This window comes from Oncorhynchus clarkii, chromosome 21 (genome assembly GCF_045791955.1).
Source record: "Oncorhynchus clarkii lewisi isolate Uvic-CL-2024 chromosome 21, UVic_Ocla_1.0, whole genome shotgun sequence".
Taxonomy (NCBI): Eukaryota; Metazoa; Chordata; class Actinopteri; order Salmoniformes; family Salmonidae; genus Oncorhynchus; species Oncorhynchus clarkii.
In genome coordinates this window covers 21,265,070-21,281,808 of record NC_092167.1, presented here as the reverse complement: position 1 = coordinate 21,281,808, position 16,739 = coordinate 21,265,070, and the positions used below count along the sequence as shown (strand labels likewise).

Below are 16,739 nucleotides of genomic sequence, written 5' to 3'. Positions count from 1 at the left end.
TATTCACAGACGAGTCTTCATTAATTTTTTCCTCTCTCTATCCTTCATTTTGCACCATGTCGCTATCGTTGATTTTTTCATTGTACAATGCATACAGTGTATAGTATCAACATTGGCACAGAAGTCGTTTATTGAGCTTTTCATTGCACAAGGTATACAGTGTATAGTATCAAAATGTGCTCAGAAGTAGTTTATTGAGAATGTTGGCTACAGAGAATCTTCTGTGTTTGACAGATAACGGATTATTTCGCCCTTCGCAAGATGGCCGCTTTTACAGACTACTTCTGGTACATTCTTGCCTACTGTGAAGAACAGGAAGTAGCTTGGAAAACCATCGTTTCTTGACACGTCTTATTCCGAATGTGAGTTTACTTTGAAGTTATGATATTGCACATTCTGATTATATTATTGTACATTTGATTATACATCAGTGTATCGAACTGTTTTTTGAAAATGGTGTGCTTTCGAATAGAGCGAGGTCTTTCGTGAAGACCATTCCAGATGGTTGCGTAACTTAGCATGGCAACTAACTAACAAGCTAGCTAACTGTTAGCTGTCGAATAATACATTATTATTATTTGCAACTAGTCTGCCCATAAGCACGTCTGTTCATGTCGGTTGAAATCTGCCTCGTAAAGTAAACAGACCAGTACTATAGACAGTTAACACAGAACGGTACAGTGCTTCAGAAAGTTTTCATACCCCTTGACATAATACACATTTTGTTGTTACAACCTGAATTCAAAATGGATTAAAATATTATCACCCATCTACACACAATACCCCATATTGACAAAGTGAAACATGCTTTTAGTACATTTTTGCACGTTTATTGAAAATGAAATATATAATTTAAAATAAAATGTAATTTGTCACATACACACACATACATACAACAGGTGTAGTAGACCTTACAGTGAAATGCTTACTTACAAGCCCTTAACCAACAATGCAGATGCAACCAACAATGCAGGCCAGTCACATAGTCTGGGTAGCCATTTGATTAGATGTTCAGGAGTCTTATGGCTTGAGGGTAGAAGCTGTTTAGAAGCCCCTTGGACCGAGACTCAAAGACACCAGCCACCCGTGCGGTAGCTAGGGTGGCTGGAGTCTTTGACCATATTTTGGGCCTTCCTCTGCCACCGCCTGGTATAGAAGTTCTGGATGGCAGGCAGCTTGGCCCCGGTGATGTACTGGGCCGTGCGCACTACCCTCTGTAGTGCCTTGCGGTCAGAGGCCGAGCAGTTGCCATACCAGGTAGTGATGCAACCCGCCAGTATGCTCTCGATGGTGCAGCTGTAAAACCTTTTGAGGATCTGAGGACCCATGCCAAATCTTTTCAGTCTCCAGAGGGGGAATAGGTTTTGTCGTGCCCTCTTCACGACTGTCTTGGTCTGCTTGGACCATGTTAGTTTGTTGGTGATATGGACGCCAAGGACCTGCTCCACTACTACCCCGTCGATGAGAATGGGGGCGTGCTCGGTCCTCCTTTTCCTGTAGTCCACAATAATCTCCTTTGTCTTGATCACGTTGAGTGAGAGGTTGTTGTCCTTGCACCACACGGTCAGGTCTCTGACCTCCTCCTTATAGGCTGTCTCATCGTTGTCAGTGATCAGGCCTACCACTGCTGTGTCATCTGCAAACTTAATGATGGTATTCACATCCCTTTGCTATGACACTACAAATTGCATCCAATTTCCTTTGATCATCCTTGAGATGTCACTACAACTTGATTGGCGTCTACCTGTGCCTAATTCAATTGTTTGGAAATGATTTAGAAAGAAATAGCTGCCTATATAAGGCCCCACAGTTGACATTGCATGTCAGAGCAGAAACTATACCATGAAGTCCAACGAACTGTCCGTAGATCTGAGATAGAATTGTCATGAGGCATACAGTACAAGTCAAAAGTTTGGACACACCTACTAATTTCAGGGTTTTTCTTTATTTTATTATTTTCTACATTGTAGAATAATCATGGAGACAAAACTATGAATTAACACATATGGTATCATGTAGTAATCAAATAAGTGTTAAACAAATCAAGATCTATTTTATATTTGAGATTGTTCAAAGTAGCCAACATTTGCCTTGACGACAACTTTGCACACTCTTGGCATTCTCTCAACCAGCTTCATGAGGTAGTAACCTGGAATGCATTTCAATTAACAGGTATACCTTGTTAAAAGTGAAATTATGGAATTTCTTTCCTCTTTAATGTGTTTGAGCCAATCAGTTGTGTTGTGACAAGGTAGGGTTGGTATACATAACATAGCCCTATTTGGTAAAAGACCAAGTCCATATTATGGCAAGAACTGCTCAAATAAGCAAAGAGAAATCATTACTTTAAGACATGAAGGTCATTCAATATGGAAAATGTCAAGAACTTTGAACGTTTCTTCAAGTGCAGTCGTAAAAAAAAAACAGGGCGCTATGATGAAACTGGCTCTCGTGAGTAGGTGTGTCCAAACCTTTGACTGGTACTATCTGGGGAAGGATATTAAACCATTTCTAGAGTGTTGAAAGTTTCCAGGCAAGAAAGAACATGATCTGGGAGGTGACCAAGAATCCAATGACCACTCTGACAGTACAATGGAGTTCCTTGGCAGAGATGGGAGAACCTGCCAGAAGGACAAGTCTTCACAGCACTTTACCAATTGGGTTTTATTAAAGAGTGGCAAGATGGAAGCCACTCCTGAGAAAAAGGCACATGACAGGATGCATGTAGTTTGCAAAAAGCTACGTGAAAGACTCTGAGATCATAAGGCAAAAGATTCTCTGGTCTGATGAGAGACAAAGTGAGCTCTTTGGCCTGAATGCAAAGCGCTATGTCTGGAGAAAACCAGTCACAGCTCATCACCCATCTAACACCATCCCTACCGTGAAGCATGGTGGTGGCAGCATCATGCTATGGGGATGCTTTTCAGCAGCAGGGACTGGGAGATTTGTAAAGATAGAGGGAACAATGAATGGAGCCAAATACAGACAAATCCTTGAAGAGATGAAAATAAAAGAGAGCCGCACACGCTAGGAGCTCAGATGCAATAATGTAATTACCAGCGTTTCGACAGCCAAGCTGTCTTCATCAGGATATAATCACATTCACTGCGGGATGACTCGTTTATATAGCGTCAAAAGACACAGGTGTCTGTAATCATGTCCAAGAGTGGCCTAATATCATTGGTTAATTATCAAATATTTCATGTTTCTAAAGTATTTCTTTATTCAGACGAAGGGTACTGCTATGGGATCCCCCATGGCTCCAAACTATGCTAATGTGTATGTGGGTTACATGGAGAAACGGTCTATTTTCAATCCTCTCAAAAATGTTTTCTTGCCTAACATCATTATTTCGAAACGGTATATTGATTATATTTTTGTTCTATGGAGGGGTGATGCAAAACAGCTCCAGGCATTCCATGCTTTTCTTAACTCCTGTTCGGATCATTTGAGATTTACTATGCAATCTGATACACGTCAAATCAGTTTTCTTGATCTTCTGATCTTGTGTGAAGATAATGTTCTATACACTGATCTTTACAGGAAACCTACTGATCGTAACAGTTTGTTGAGGGCTGATAGTTGTCACCCACTTCCCTTGAAAAATAGTTTGCCCTACAGCCAATTTTGTCGAATCAAAAGAATTTGCCAAGAACAATCAGATTTCGACAGAAATGTGGCTGAGACTCAAAGAAAGTTCAAGGATATGGGCTACAAAAATAATCAGATTAATATTGCCATTGAGAAAATTCAAAACAAAATGAGACATGACCTTTTTCAAGGTCAGTCTCGCAAAAAGACACATTCTTGTGTTCTAACTACCCGCTATTCAAAGTGCTCTGAACAAATTAAGGGAATTGTTCACAAACATTGGCACATTCTAAAATCCGATGATAGTCTCGGTAATGTGTTTTCGGACCTTCCCTTGGTCGTATTCTCGCGGGGCAGAAATCTCACAGACCAATTGGTACACTCTGATTTACCACCCCAAGATATTCCTGAACAACGTCTATTTGCGCCCCTACTGGATGGAAACTACAAATGTAATGGCTGTGCTCAATGCAATGGCACTTATAAATGTAGATCCTTCAAACACCCATAAACAGGGATATTGATCCCAATCAATGGTGTTATTACGTGCTCCACTAAGGCAGTTATCTGATAACTTGTCCTTGTGGTAAAAATGATGTAGGTAAAACAAAGCGTGAATTAAAAGTACGTATCTCAGAGCATCGTAGCACCATTAGGTGTAAAAACTTTACTTACCCAGTTGCGGCCCACTTCTTGGAGGCAGGCCACTCGATTTCGTCTCTGCGTTATATTGGCATCGAACATGTCACCCTCCCTAGGAGAGGGGGTGACCTTGATAATTTATTGTTAAAACAAGAGGCTGCCTGGATCTTTAACTTAAAGACCCTTGCTCCCTTCGGTCTCAATGTAGACTTTGATCTGAAGCCATTCTTGTGATTATTGTGACTTTGCCATTGAACTTGTTTGTAAGCTTGTGTAGTCGAAAATGAATTTATGATCGTATGCTATCCATTTGTTGTTTGTATGACATTTTAATATTTGATAATTAACCAATGATATTAGGCCACTCTTGGCCATGATTACAGACACCTGTGTCTTTTGACACTATATAAACGAGTCATCCTGCAGTGTTTGTGATTATACCCTGATGAAGACAGCTTGGCTGTCGAAAAGTTGGTAATTACATTTTTGCATCTGAATTCCTAGAGTGTGCGGCTCTCTTTTATTTTCAAGTTTTCTACTCCGCTAGCCAGCACCTCGTCTAAATACAGTGCCTTGCGAAAGTATTCGGCCCCCTTGAACTTTGCGACCTTTTGCCACATTTCAGGCTTCAAACATAAAGATATAAAACTGTATTTTTTTGTGAAGAATCAACAACAAGTGGGACACAATCATGAAGTGGTACGACATTTATTGGATATTTCAAACTTTTTTAACAAATCAAAAACTGAAAAATTGGGCGTGCAAAATTATTCAGCCCCTTTACTTTCAGTGCAGCAAACTCTCTCCAGAAGTTCAGTGAGGATCTCTGAATGATCCGATGTTGACCTAAATGACTAATGATGATAAATACAATCCACCTGTGTGTAATCAAGTCTCCGTATAAATGCACCTGCACTGTGATAGTCTCAGAGGTCCGTTAAAAGCGCAGAGAGCATCATGAAGAAAAACAACAATGCAACAATGCAAAACGTTATGTTTGTAAAAGCAACACAGCTCATCACCCTGAACACACCATCCCCACTGTCAAACATGGTGGTGGCAGCATCATGGTTTGGGCCTGCTTTTCTTCAGCAGGGACAGGGAAGATGGTTAAAATTGATGGGAAGATGGATGAAGCCAAATACAGGACCATTCTGGAAGAACCTGATGGAGTCTGCAAAGACCTGAGACTGGGACGGAGATTTGTCTTCCAACAAGACAATGATCCAAAACGTAAAGCAAAATCTACAATGGAATGGTTCAAAAATAAACATATCCAGGTGTTAGAATGGCTAAGTCAAAGTCCAGACCTGAATCCAATCGAGAATCTGTGGAAAGAACTGAAAACTGCTGTTCACAAATGCTCTCCATCCAACCTCACTGAGCTCGAGCTGTTTTGCAAGGAGGAATGGGAAAAAATGTCAGTCTCTCGATGTGCAAAACTGATAGAGACATACCCCAAGCGACTTACAGCTGTAATCGCAGCAAAAGGTGGCGCTACAAAGTATTAACTTAAGGGGGCTGAATAATTTTGCACGCCCAATTTTTCAGTTTTTTATTTGTTAAAAAAGTTTGAAATATCCAATAAATGTCGTTCCACTTCATGATTGTGTCCCACTTGTTGTTGATTCTTCACAAAAAAATACAGTTTTATATCTTTATGTTTGAAGCCTGAAATGTGGCAAAAGGTCGCAAAGTTCAAGGGGGCCGAATACTTTCGCAAGGCACTGTAGGTGTGCGTTTCTTTTTCTTCTAGAAAATCTTTGAAGAGAACCTGCTTCAGAGTGCAAATGATATTAGACTAGGGGAGAAGATTTACGTACCAACAGGACAATGACCCCAAGTAGACACATCTCAACATCAACTGTTCAGTAGAGATTATATGAATCAGGCCTTCGTGGTTGAATTGCTGCAAAGAAACCATTACTAAAGGACATCAATAAGAAGAAGAGAATTGCTTGAGCCAAGAAACACGAGAAATGGACATTAGATCGGTGGATATCTGTCCTTTGGTCTGATGAGTCCAAATGTGAGATTTTTGGTTCCAACCGCTGTGTCTTTATGTGACGCAGAGAAGGTGAACGGATAATATCTGCATGTGCAGTTCCCACCATGAAGCATGTAGGAAGTGTGACACTTTGCTGGTGACACTGTCAGTGATTTATTTAGAATTCAAGGCACACTTAACCAGCATGGCTACCACAGCATTCTGCAACGATGAGCCATCCCATCTGGTTTGCGCTTAGTCGTACTATCATTTTGTTTTTCAACAGGACAATGAGCCAACACACCTCCAGGCTGTGTAAGGGCTATTTGACCTAGAAGAAGAGTGATGGAGTACTGCATCACATGACCTGGCCTCCACAACCCCCCGACCTCAACCAAAATGAGATGGTTTGGGATGAGTCGGATCACAGAGTGAAGGAAAAGCAGCCAACAAGTGCTCAGCATATGTGGGAACTCCTTCAAGACTGTTGGAAAAGCATTCCAGGTGAAGCTGGTTGAGAGATTGCCAAGAGTGTGCAAAGCTGTAATCAAGGCCAAGGGTGGCTATTTGAAGAATCTCAAATGTAAAATATATTTCGATTTGTTTAACACTTTTTTGGTTACTACATGATTCCATATGTGTTATTTAATAGTTTGTCTTCACTATTATTCTACAATGTAGAAAATAGTAAAAATAAAGAAAAAACGTTTAATGAGTAGGTGTTCAAAATCTTTTGACCGGTAGTGTACAGCCAAAGCAATGCTGGAATGGCTTCAGAAGAATAATGTGAAAGTCCTTGAGTGGCCCAGACTTGAATCTCATTGAAAATATGTGGAAAAACTTGAAGATTGCTGTTCACCACTGCTCCAAATCGAACTTAACTTCTTGACCATACTTGAGACGCAGACGTCTCAAGTATGCACCTGGAAATGCAAATGCGCTACGCTAAATGCTAAATGTACTCGTTACAACTCAAACCTTGATCAAAATTCACAAGCAGGGTATTGAATTAAAGCTACACTCGTTGTGAACCTAGCCAGCAAGTCAGATTTTTAAAATGCTTTTCGGCGAAAGCATGAGAAGCTATTATCTGATAGCATGCACCCCCCAAAATACCAGCACGACACGTAAACAACAGATTTTGCGGTAGCCGGCGCTACCCAAAACGCAGAAATAAAATATAAAACATTCATTACCTTTGACGAGCTTCTTTCTTGGCACTCCTATATGCCCCATAAACATCACTATTGGGTCTTTTTTTCGTTTAAATCGGTCCATATATACCCAAAATAGCTTTGTATGGAAGCTGTGTCATTCAGAAAAAAACATCGTTTTTAAACGCTGCGTAATTTTTTAAAATTAAAAAAGTCGACGATAAACTTTCACAAAACACTTCGAAATCCTTTTGTAATCCAACTTTAGGTATTAGTAAACGTTTATAATCTATCAAAATGATTACAGGGCGATGTATTTTCAATAGGTCTTCGCTTGCAAATCAATGGCTGCTAATGTCTTCATCAACAACATCCGGGTGAAGACTGGGAAAATGGATGCCAGATAGATGGATTTTCCAACAATTAATTCAATTGAAAATGACGACAATGGCGACATCGTGTGGAATTTGTATGAATTGCAGGCAGGTCGATATTAAATTCTGTTCTCTTTTAACAACTCGTGGAAGTGACTTATGGAAATTATTTTTAGCTTTCAGAGAGCAGTTTTTCTTGCGTTTTTCAATGAAACACACGATCTGTTATAGTCACAGCCGTGATTTAACCAGTTTTATAAACTTCAGAGTGTTTTCTATCCACACATACTAATCATATGCATATACTATATTCCTGGCATGAGTAGCAGGACGCTGAAAAGTTGCGCGATTTTTAACAGAATGTTCGAAAAAGGAGGGGGTAGAAGTAAGAGGTTTAACAGAGCTTGAGATAATCTGCAAGGAAGAATGGGAGAAAATCCCCCAAATCCAGATGTGCAAAGTTGATAGACATACCCAAGACATCTTAAAGATGTAATCGCCACCAAAGGTATTTCTCTGATTCAGCGGTGTGAATACTTTTATTTTCAATAGATTTGCAAACATTTCTAAAAACATGTTTTCACTTTGTCATTATGGGGTATTGCGTGTGTAGAGGGTGAGAAAAAAAAAACAATTTAATTTATTTTAAATTCGGGCTGTAACACGACAAAATGTGGAATAAGTCTATGTATTGAAAGCAATGTATTGTTAGGTTCTTATTTTTCAGAGTAAATAACCCACAGATACCAGAGAAGCTTTAACCAAGTTTAATTATTCCCAAAGGTTCTGTACAGCTGTAATCAGACGGCAAAACATTTCTCACATCACAGTTATATACCTCCTACTTAAGACACTCCCTCTCTTCAATCCTTAGTTTATGGTTTAACAGGAATAGAGTAACAAGATCCCAAACCCTTATTACTCCCTTCAAGTGACCTGTTCTCACCTCCTGACCTCAACCCCTCCTTCAACCAATTCAAAGATGTCCATCTGTCTCCCCTGTATCAACACGGTGCTCTGCTCCCGTCCACCCAACACATTCCAACACATTCCACAGCTATCTGCCCTTCTACAGAGAACCCCTAACTGTCTCCTGTGATTCTATCTATCATTTATTTAATATCTCAATGTTCAAAATGTCGAACCCAACAGTATCTTTGGCACTAACGTTAGCTTGCTACTATTTTATGTTTTATCATGCTGTCTAACAATGGTTCCTCTTACTATATCCCATGCAGGTTTTTCAGCCAGCAATCATGGATCTCAGCTGAAAGTCAAGCAACTGAAAATAAAACCAAAAACCCACTGAGCCATGGAGAAGTTTGGGATAAGCTTTGGGGGTGGCCCCAGCAAGAAGGAGCTTGTGGACGCCATAGAGACTCAGAGAAAGCAGTTGGTCCAGTATCAAACACGCTTCAAGGATGTGGTCAGGGCCTACAAGAGCCTGCTGAAGGAGAAGGAGGCTCTGGAGGCTAGTCTCAAGGTACTGACCGTCTCCCAGGAGGTCGACCTCAGCCAGCGTGGAGATGACAGCTCTGCCAGTGGCAGCCATATGACCTATGACTTCCCAGATGATCACTGCTCCATGCACAGCGAGGACAGTCTGGACACAGCAGCCTCCGCCGACACTGCTACCAGCATTACCAGTGGGAGCACCAAGGGCGACCAGGCTGAAGAGGACCAGGGTAGTAGCCCAGGAGAGATGGGGGCGACCGGGCCTGGAGGCCCCTCAGTGTCCCAGAGGTCTGAGGAGGCTAGTGGGTCAGAGAGCGGTATCAGCTCCAGCAGTAGTGGAGGGTCTGAGGTTCAGCAGCACCTAACACCCCCACCCACCTCTTCTATGGAGGCTGACCGGAGGGTCCTCCAGCTGAAGACCCAACTGACCACCCTGACCAGCTCCCTGGCCACGGTCACGCAGGAAAAGTCCAGGATGGAGGCCAACTTCCAGGCCGACAAGCGGAAGATCAAGCAGGACATGGATGCGCTCCAGGGGAGGCTGGAGGAGTCCAGGAGGCAGCATGAAGCAGAGATCCATGCCCTGCATGAGCAGCTGGCGGAGAGCAAGGCTCGGGTTATAACCCAGCAACATGAGAGAGAGCAGGAGCAGGGTGACCACGCCCTCATGCTCAGAGAGCTCCAAAAATTGCTGCAGGAGGAGAGAAGCCAGAGGCAGGATGCTGAGCTTCGGCTGGAGGACACTAGGGAGGTCCTGCTGGAGGTTACACAGGCCGCAGATCGAGGGCACGATTATGAGGCCCGGCTAAAGGAGGTGACCCAGCAGAGGGAGGAGATGAGGAGGAGCCTTCAGACTGCGGAGGCAGAGAGGAACAAGCCAGACCCACGGGTGGAGGAGCTTCAGCGGGAGCTGGCGACACTCAAGAACCACTTTCAGCAGCAGATGCAGCATGAGATCAGAAAGGTATGGTAATGCTTAGGAAGGACTGCAGAGTAAATCCATTTGAATTCAATCACATTTTAACAGCATTTAAAGAACACTTTTCATGCATGTTTCCTCATGGAGAAGTGGTCAGAAAGGGACTTTTTGGAACTGAATGCCAAAACATTCAAGAGATAAAGGTACTCAGTTGACCCATTTTTCTTACAAGCAATACCATGGTAACGGAATTACACTTTGACTCTGATTTTTCACTTCAAAATGTATGCCAAACAAAACCATTGATTTCAAAGTTCAACATACCACACTCTATGTACAAGGACTAATTTGAACAATTTACACAGCATTTCACAAAAACACATTTACTGGAAGAACTGTGCAGATGCAAAGTTTGGTAACAGAATTACAGTAAAATCTCCCTCCGTTTTTTATCCGACCACGTTTTCCAAACACTCTGTTAAATATCTGCTCTGAATTAAGATTCAAAGATGTCTGCAGAAAGAATAGGTTGTCAGCTATGACATGACGCCTTGAGTTAAAAAAATTAAATGAAAAAATGTTGGTTACTGAACTACAGTAGGTGAAGTGGATTTACACCCGGTAACGGAATTACATCATAGGTCCCTGATCTGTACTATCCAGAAATGCATAATTATGGAAATGAATATCATTCTCTTCATGGTGATATATCCTGAATAGGTACGCAAAGGTAGACATATGCAATATCTTCCTTTTGCACATTTTGGTATTATTCTACACACTGGCTATTATTATAATGAACTCTGCCCCCAAACAAGACCTCATTTGGTTGGTCTTTACCAGGCCAAATCTGAACCAATCATAGAAGTCTTATGTTTCCCAAGTTTGGACATCACAGTAGAGTTCAGTACAGTAAAGTAGATCTGTACAGTACAATGAAGTACATTGTACTGTGCAGTACTTTTCTTTACTGTGCTCTACTGTACTGTCCAAACTTGGGAAACATTGAAGTCTGTGATTGGTTCAGATTTGGTCCGGCCAGGGCGGACTGACTAAATTTCAAGGACTTTGCAACGTTCGTGGACATCTGGTGTTTGTCGGTGCTCAGCGGGCGAGGATGCTTTTTACAGTAAATGGAAAGGGGGTAGGTGTCAGTAAGAGCCGGGAGATTGTAGCCAATTCAATTGCGTTAATTCCGTTACAGATTTTATAAAATATTTACAAGTTTGAATCCCTTATTCATTCATAAACAAACTTGATATCAGTAAACACACTAGCTAATTGGTAGGTCTACCTTGTTACTTCTGTGAACTTTCATTATCCTCCCTCATGAGGGAGAGAAATGAGAAAATATCTTAAAATGTGGGTTTTTAGTGACAGAATTACAAGGCAATTTGACATGCTCCTGTTTATTTTATTTACCCTTATTTTACCAGGTAAGTTGACTGAGAACATATTTTCTTTTACAGCTTACGACCTGGGGAGGAGAGGGGAGGAATGAGCCAATTGGAAACTGGGGATGGTTAGGTGGCCATGATGGTATTAGGGTCAGATTGGGAATTTAGCCAGGACACTGGGGTTAACACCCCTACTGTTACGATAAGGGCCATGGGATAGAGAGAGTCAGACCATAGAGAGTCAGGATACCCGTTTTTAACGTCCCATCCGAAAGACGGTACTTCCCATGTTGGCGCTCTTGTCTATTTAAAGATGGAAATACCCATACCCTACCATACCATTAGACATCCATGTCTTCATCACTGTAAAATTTTCAGTTTGATATATAATTTAAAAGCTTCCAAACAGGGTTGTCAAACTTTGATAATTTCTTTAAAAATATATATATATTTAAAATAAAAATTGACTTTTTTAACCTTCAACGTCAATTATCTAAAAACGTGAACTCTTATTTTTTTATTTGCACATGTTGTAGCTTAGACCCTACTTTACATCAGCTGATGTGTTTTTGTTGTGCCTGCCATTGGTTGAGACACAACATGCTCTTGAATACAGGTTGGGTGTCATTTCAATCATAGAAATGTAATTCATAGAATGGACCTATCTATCCCTTCAGACCACTGCAATTTAGCTGGTACACCATTTAAATTGAACTTCTAATTACTACCACAAAGATGGTCACCTGTCCACCTACTGTTGAATGTCAATTTAAATGGTCATGTCTATTCTATTATCTATATTTATATGATTTCAATAGGTTTCCTATTGAGGATTGAAAGTATAATTGAAAACCGATATTCCCATTCAAGTCAACATTCTCTGATGTGTGGACCTCCAACCATCTTTGGGGTACCATTTGAAAGTTGACGTTTCAATTTTATTCCCATTTTAGTACATTTATCAACCAAAACTTGACACCCACCCTGTATTAAAGAGCATGTTGTCTCAACCGATGGCAGTAACAACACAAAAACGTTAGATTATATAAAATAGGGTCTAAGATACAGCGTATGCAAATAATCTGAGTTTACACGTGTTTATATAATTTATGTTTCAAGTAAAAAATTAAATTTTTAAGGATTTTTTTTTTTTTTCAAGAAATTATAAAATTGTTTGACAACCCTGATTTTAAGCTTTTAAATGTTATCAATCTCCACAGTTGATCTTTTACAGTGATGAAAACATGGATGTCTCATGGTATGGTGGGGTATGCAAAAATAGGCACATTTGAGCACCTACATCTCTTGAATGTTTTGGCATTGTTTCAAAACGTCACTTTCTGGGCGCTTCTATAATGGGTAAATATGTATGGAGGGTTTCCTTCAAATCAAAAGGGGTGTTGTCAGAAAGTGATTGAGTTGAAATGGATTTACAAATGTATCCTGTATTAAGGTGAACGACTTAAACATATATAAAATATTTGATGACCTGAATTTTAACACTATATTCAACAACCCTTGACCTCTTGTATTAGAAACAGCTTGATAAAACATAAATGCCATGGCAGAGAATAACATCGCATTATATGTACTTTTGTCTTCCATTGTCTATTTGTGTCTCATGGCTGTCATTTCCCTGTCCCCTCTCCATCTGCAGGTGTCGCAGGCAGAGGAGCGTCTGCAGGGGCAATCCCAGCTGGAGGAGGGCCGTGTGGCCAGCCTGGAGCTGCGAGTGTCTGAGCTGTCTGAGCTGCTTGGGGCCTGCGAGAAGGCCCGGCAGAGGGACCAGCAGAACGCCCACTGGCTGAGAGAGCGCATCCTGCAGCTGGACACGGAGAACAAGACCCTGGCCATCGCCGCTTCCACCCGCGGTTCCCCCCTGGACCTCAGCATGGACGAGGCCAACCTGGACGTGAACGTGCTGAAGGAGCGCCTGGAGAAGGTGAAGAGACTTCTTCTGCTAGCCACACAGAGGAACCACCCAGAGCAGACCATGGAGATAGAGAAGATGGCTGAGATGGAGGGGCGGCTGGGTCAGGGGACGGGCAGTTGGGGAGAGTCGTCAGACGGGGAGAAGGCCTCTGCGCTGTACTACCAGCAGGAACTGCGGCAGCTGAAGGAGGAGTTTGAGCGCTACAAGGTGCGGGCGCAGGTGGTGCTGAAGAACAAGAACGCTAAAGACTGTAGCCTTGCCAAAGAGCTGGAGGAGGCCCGTGACCAGCTGGCTGAGCTCAAGGAGAAGTACATCAACCTGCGTATCCATGGCGACGAGGCGGAGGCCAAGCACCGCCGGGAGCTGGAGGAGTGTCAACAGGGGAAAGGGATGCTGCAGCAGGGTCATAAACAGGAGCTTGACCGGGCTGAGGCCCAATACAGAGAGAGCCTCCTCAGGCTGGAGGGGGAACTGCACCGGCAGAGGGACCGCACCATGGCCCTACTGCAAGAGAAGGACCAGGAGTTGGAGAAGCTGAAGTCTATCGGCTACAGTCTCGCTGGTTACAGAAGCCACCACAGCGACGAAGGAGAAACGGGGGCGGACTTCAGAGCGACCGCGGACGACGGCAGCAACAACCGCAACAACGCCAACAACATGGATGACTTGGCACAGGAGGAGAGTGACATCATCACCCATGCATTGCGGCTGGCAGGGCCCAACGAGCCCACGCTCCTCCTGTACGTCGAGCAGCTGGCAAGAAAGGAGGTGGAGATTGGCTCGCTGCGGCGGCAGAAGCACCGGCTAGAGGAGGACGTGCACCAGCTGCAGGGGAAGCTGATCGCAAACGGGGAGCGCTACGACGAGGAGGTGGCTGAGCTCCGCGGCAGGCTGGACAAACGGCACAGGGACCAGGGCAGGGAGGGGGCCAACTTGGAGTACCTCAAGAACGTAATCTACAAGTTCCTCACCCTTCAGGACACCAGGGGGCGTCAGCAGACCCTCACAGCCATACTGACCATCCTGCACTTCAGCCCTCAGGAGAAGCAGGCGGTGGTCAAACAGCACCAGAACCAGGCGTGGTGGACGGCAGGGATGAGGTAATGATGATGATGATGATGGGAGGAGAAGAGTTCAGCTCCTCACTCTGCAAATAATGAGAACTCATTTGAATTAATCCCCCGACAGTCAACAAGTGTGTGTTTTAGTTTTCCTGAATAAAGGCTATTTATTTTGGTGTGTTGTTTTCCCAGGATTCCGGTGTGGTGTCACGCATAACGCAGTCATTTTGAATAAAGTCTTGTGGAAAATAAAATGTAATCAACAGTGTCAAAGCGCAAATGTTGATCGCCATTTCATTTTCCTCAAGACTTTATTCAAAATGATTGCTTTATGCGTGAAAGAAGCACACAAAACATTGGATTTTGCAATATAATCAGTGGATATTGAAGTGTGGGTTTGTATTTGCCACTATGTGAAGCTGCATGTTTGGTTGTTTTGATTCTTTGATAAGATAGAATCAAAGCATGAGGCTCACATCTGTGTTTCTGTCAAAGGAAGGTAACCAAATATTGACCGTTCTTACACAGGGACAAGGACAGGATCTGTTAACTTTTAGATAACAAACCTCAGTCTAATAATTGGCCTGTCTGTGTAAACATAGCCATAATTCTGTTTAAAGGAAAGATTCCCTGTTCAAGCAGGCAGAAATATATGATGAGTTTTGCGTCCTATTGAAATAAAGCCAATTAGTGGAAAAAATTATGCAAAACTCTTCATACCGACTGTATTTCTGTCTGCTTGAAGGGCGAATCACTCCGATACACATGAAATGACCATGGGAATCGATAGAACATTGCTCAGAGATGCACAAATACGATAGAAGATTCTAAATGGGTAAATCTTTCCTTTTAATATTGAGTGCATCAGTAGCTTTAAAGGGATTCTTCAGGATTTTGGTAATGCCTTTATCTACTTCCCAGAACTCATGGAATCCATTTGTATACCTCTGTCTGCAGTTTGAAGGAAGTTGCTAACTAACGTTAGCGCAATTGCTAACTAGCGTTCACACAATGACTGGAAGTCTATGGTAATTGCTATTATGCTAGTAGATACCTTAGACTTCCAGTCATTGTGCTAACACTAGTTAGCATTGGCTCACTAAACTAACTTCATAAAGTCATAAAAATGGTATCCATGAGTTTATCTGACTCTGGGGAAGTAAATAAAGGGCTTCATTGCCAAAATCTCAGTGTCCCTTTAATGCTAGATCTCCTGTATGTGTTGTACATAATTGTATGATAATCTGAGGGCTAAAAAGCTGAATACTTTGGTAGGTAATTACAGTATTTTCTAGTATACCGTTTTGTGTGGATAATACAATGCTTATTGTTGAAATGCATATTTTTGATTCCCTCAAAATGAAAATTAAACAATTTTTCTCAGCGATTCTGTAAACGTGTGGTGCATGGATGTATCACAGCCTTTGTTGTCATTCAGCACTGTTGTTTCCAAATTTTATTAGTAACGCTAACAGTATATTAGCATCAGAAACCATTTTCTTTTAATATAAAAAATAATATAGAACTATAGGTTATTATAAATAAGTAAACACCAGGATCCAAATAGTATATCAGTATTATCAATACTCTTAAATGAAAACTGCAGTTTACTGCTTCCCTAGTGACCAAATGCCATTACAGTACTTCACAAAAAAAACTGAAGAAAAAGTATTTAAGTACCACATATACTGTACCTATTTGAGAAACTATAGGGCTGTGTTTACGCAGGCAGCCCAATTCTGATATTTTTTTCCGCTAATTGGTCTTTTGACCAATCACAGATCTTTTCACATCTGATCTGATTGGTCAAAAGACCAATTAGTGAAAAAAATCATAATTGGACTGCCTATGTAAACACAGGCCTAGTAGACAGACAAAAGGGAGTGCAGTGAATGAGGTAGAAGCCCTGATCAGCTGCATTCGTTTTACATTCACTGGTAACCGGCAATGTAATGAGTGGTTGTAGAAAGATGTTAGCTGATGGGGCTTTGGCAGGATTGTCACTGTCAACTTTTAACAAAAACAACTGCCCATACCCACAAGAGATGATGCATGTATTACGTGTGTTTTATGCACTCATTTAAAGATATAAGCCCAGTTTCAGCCATGTCTACTGTGCACCAAGTACACTACATGGCCAAAAGTATGTGGACACCTGCTCGTCGAACATCTCATTCCAAAATCATGGGCATTGACAGAGTTGGTCCCCTCTTTGCTGCAATAACA

At 42.0% G+C, this 16,739-nt stretch overlaps 1 protein-coding gene across 2 annotated transcripts; it reads left to right on the top strand.

The window, feature by feature from the left end:
* Positions 1-25: 25 nt before the first annotated feature.
* On the top strand, positions 26-15,900 carry LOC139378741 (GRIP and coiled-coil domain-containing protein 1-like). Of its 2 annotated transcripts, none has more exons than XM_071121191.1 (3): positions 26-362; positions 8,987-10,167; positions 13,177-15,900. In XM_071121191.1, exons 2-3 carry the CDS (start codon positions 9,061-9,063, stop codon positions 14,554-14,556), a joined length of 2,487 nt encoding a protein of 828 aa, XP_070977292.1. In that variant the 5' UTR covers positions 26-362; positions 8,987-9,060; the 3' UTR covers positions 14,557-15,900. The 2 variants fall into 2 exon arrangements, with proteins under 2 accessions (XP_070977292.1, XP_070977293.1); XM_071121192.1 differs by lacking the exon at positions 26-362 and adding an exon at positions 8,146-8,256.
* The last annotated feature ends 839 nt before the right edge of the window (positions 15,901-16,739 follow it).

Coding starts and splice junctions, on each gene's coding strand:
- LOC139378741 (XM_071121191.1), top strand. CDS start 9,061: ATGGAGAAGTTTGGGATAAGCTTTGGGGGTGGCCCCAGCAAGAAGGAG. Junction 10,168..13,176: donor TGCAGCATGAGATCAGAAAG/GTATGGTAATGC, acceptor CTCCATCTGCAG/GTGTCGCAGGCAGAGGAGCG.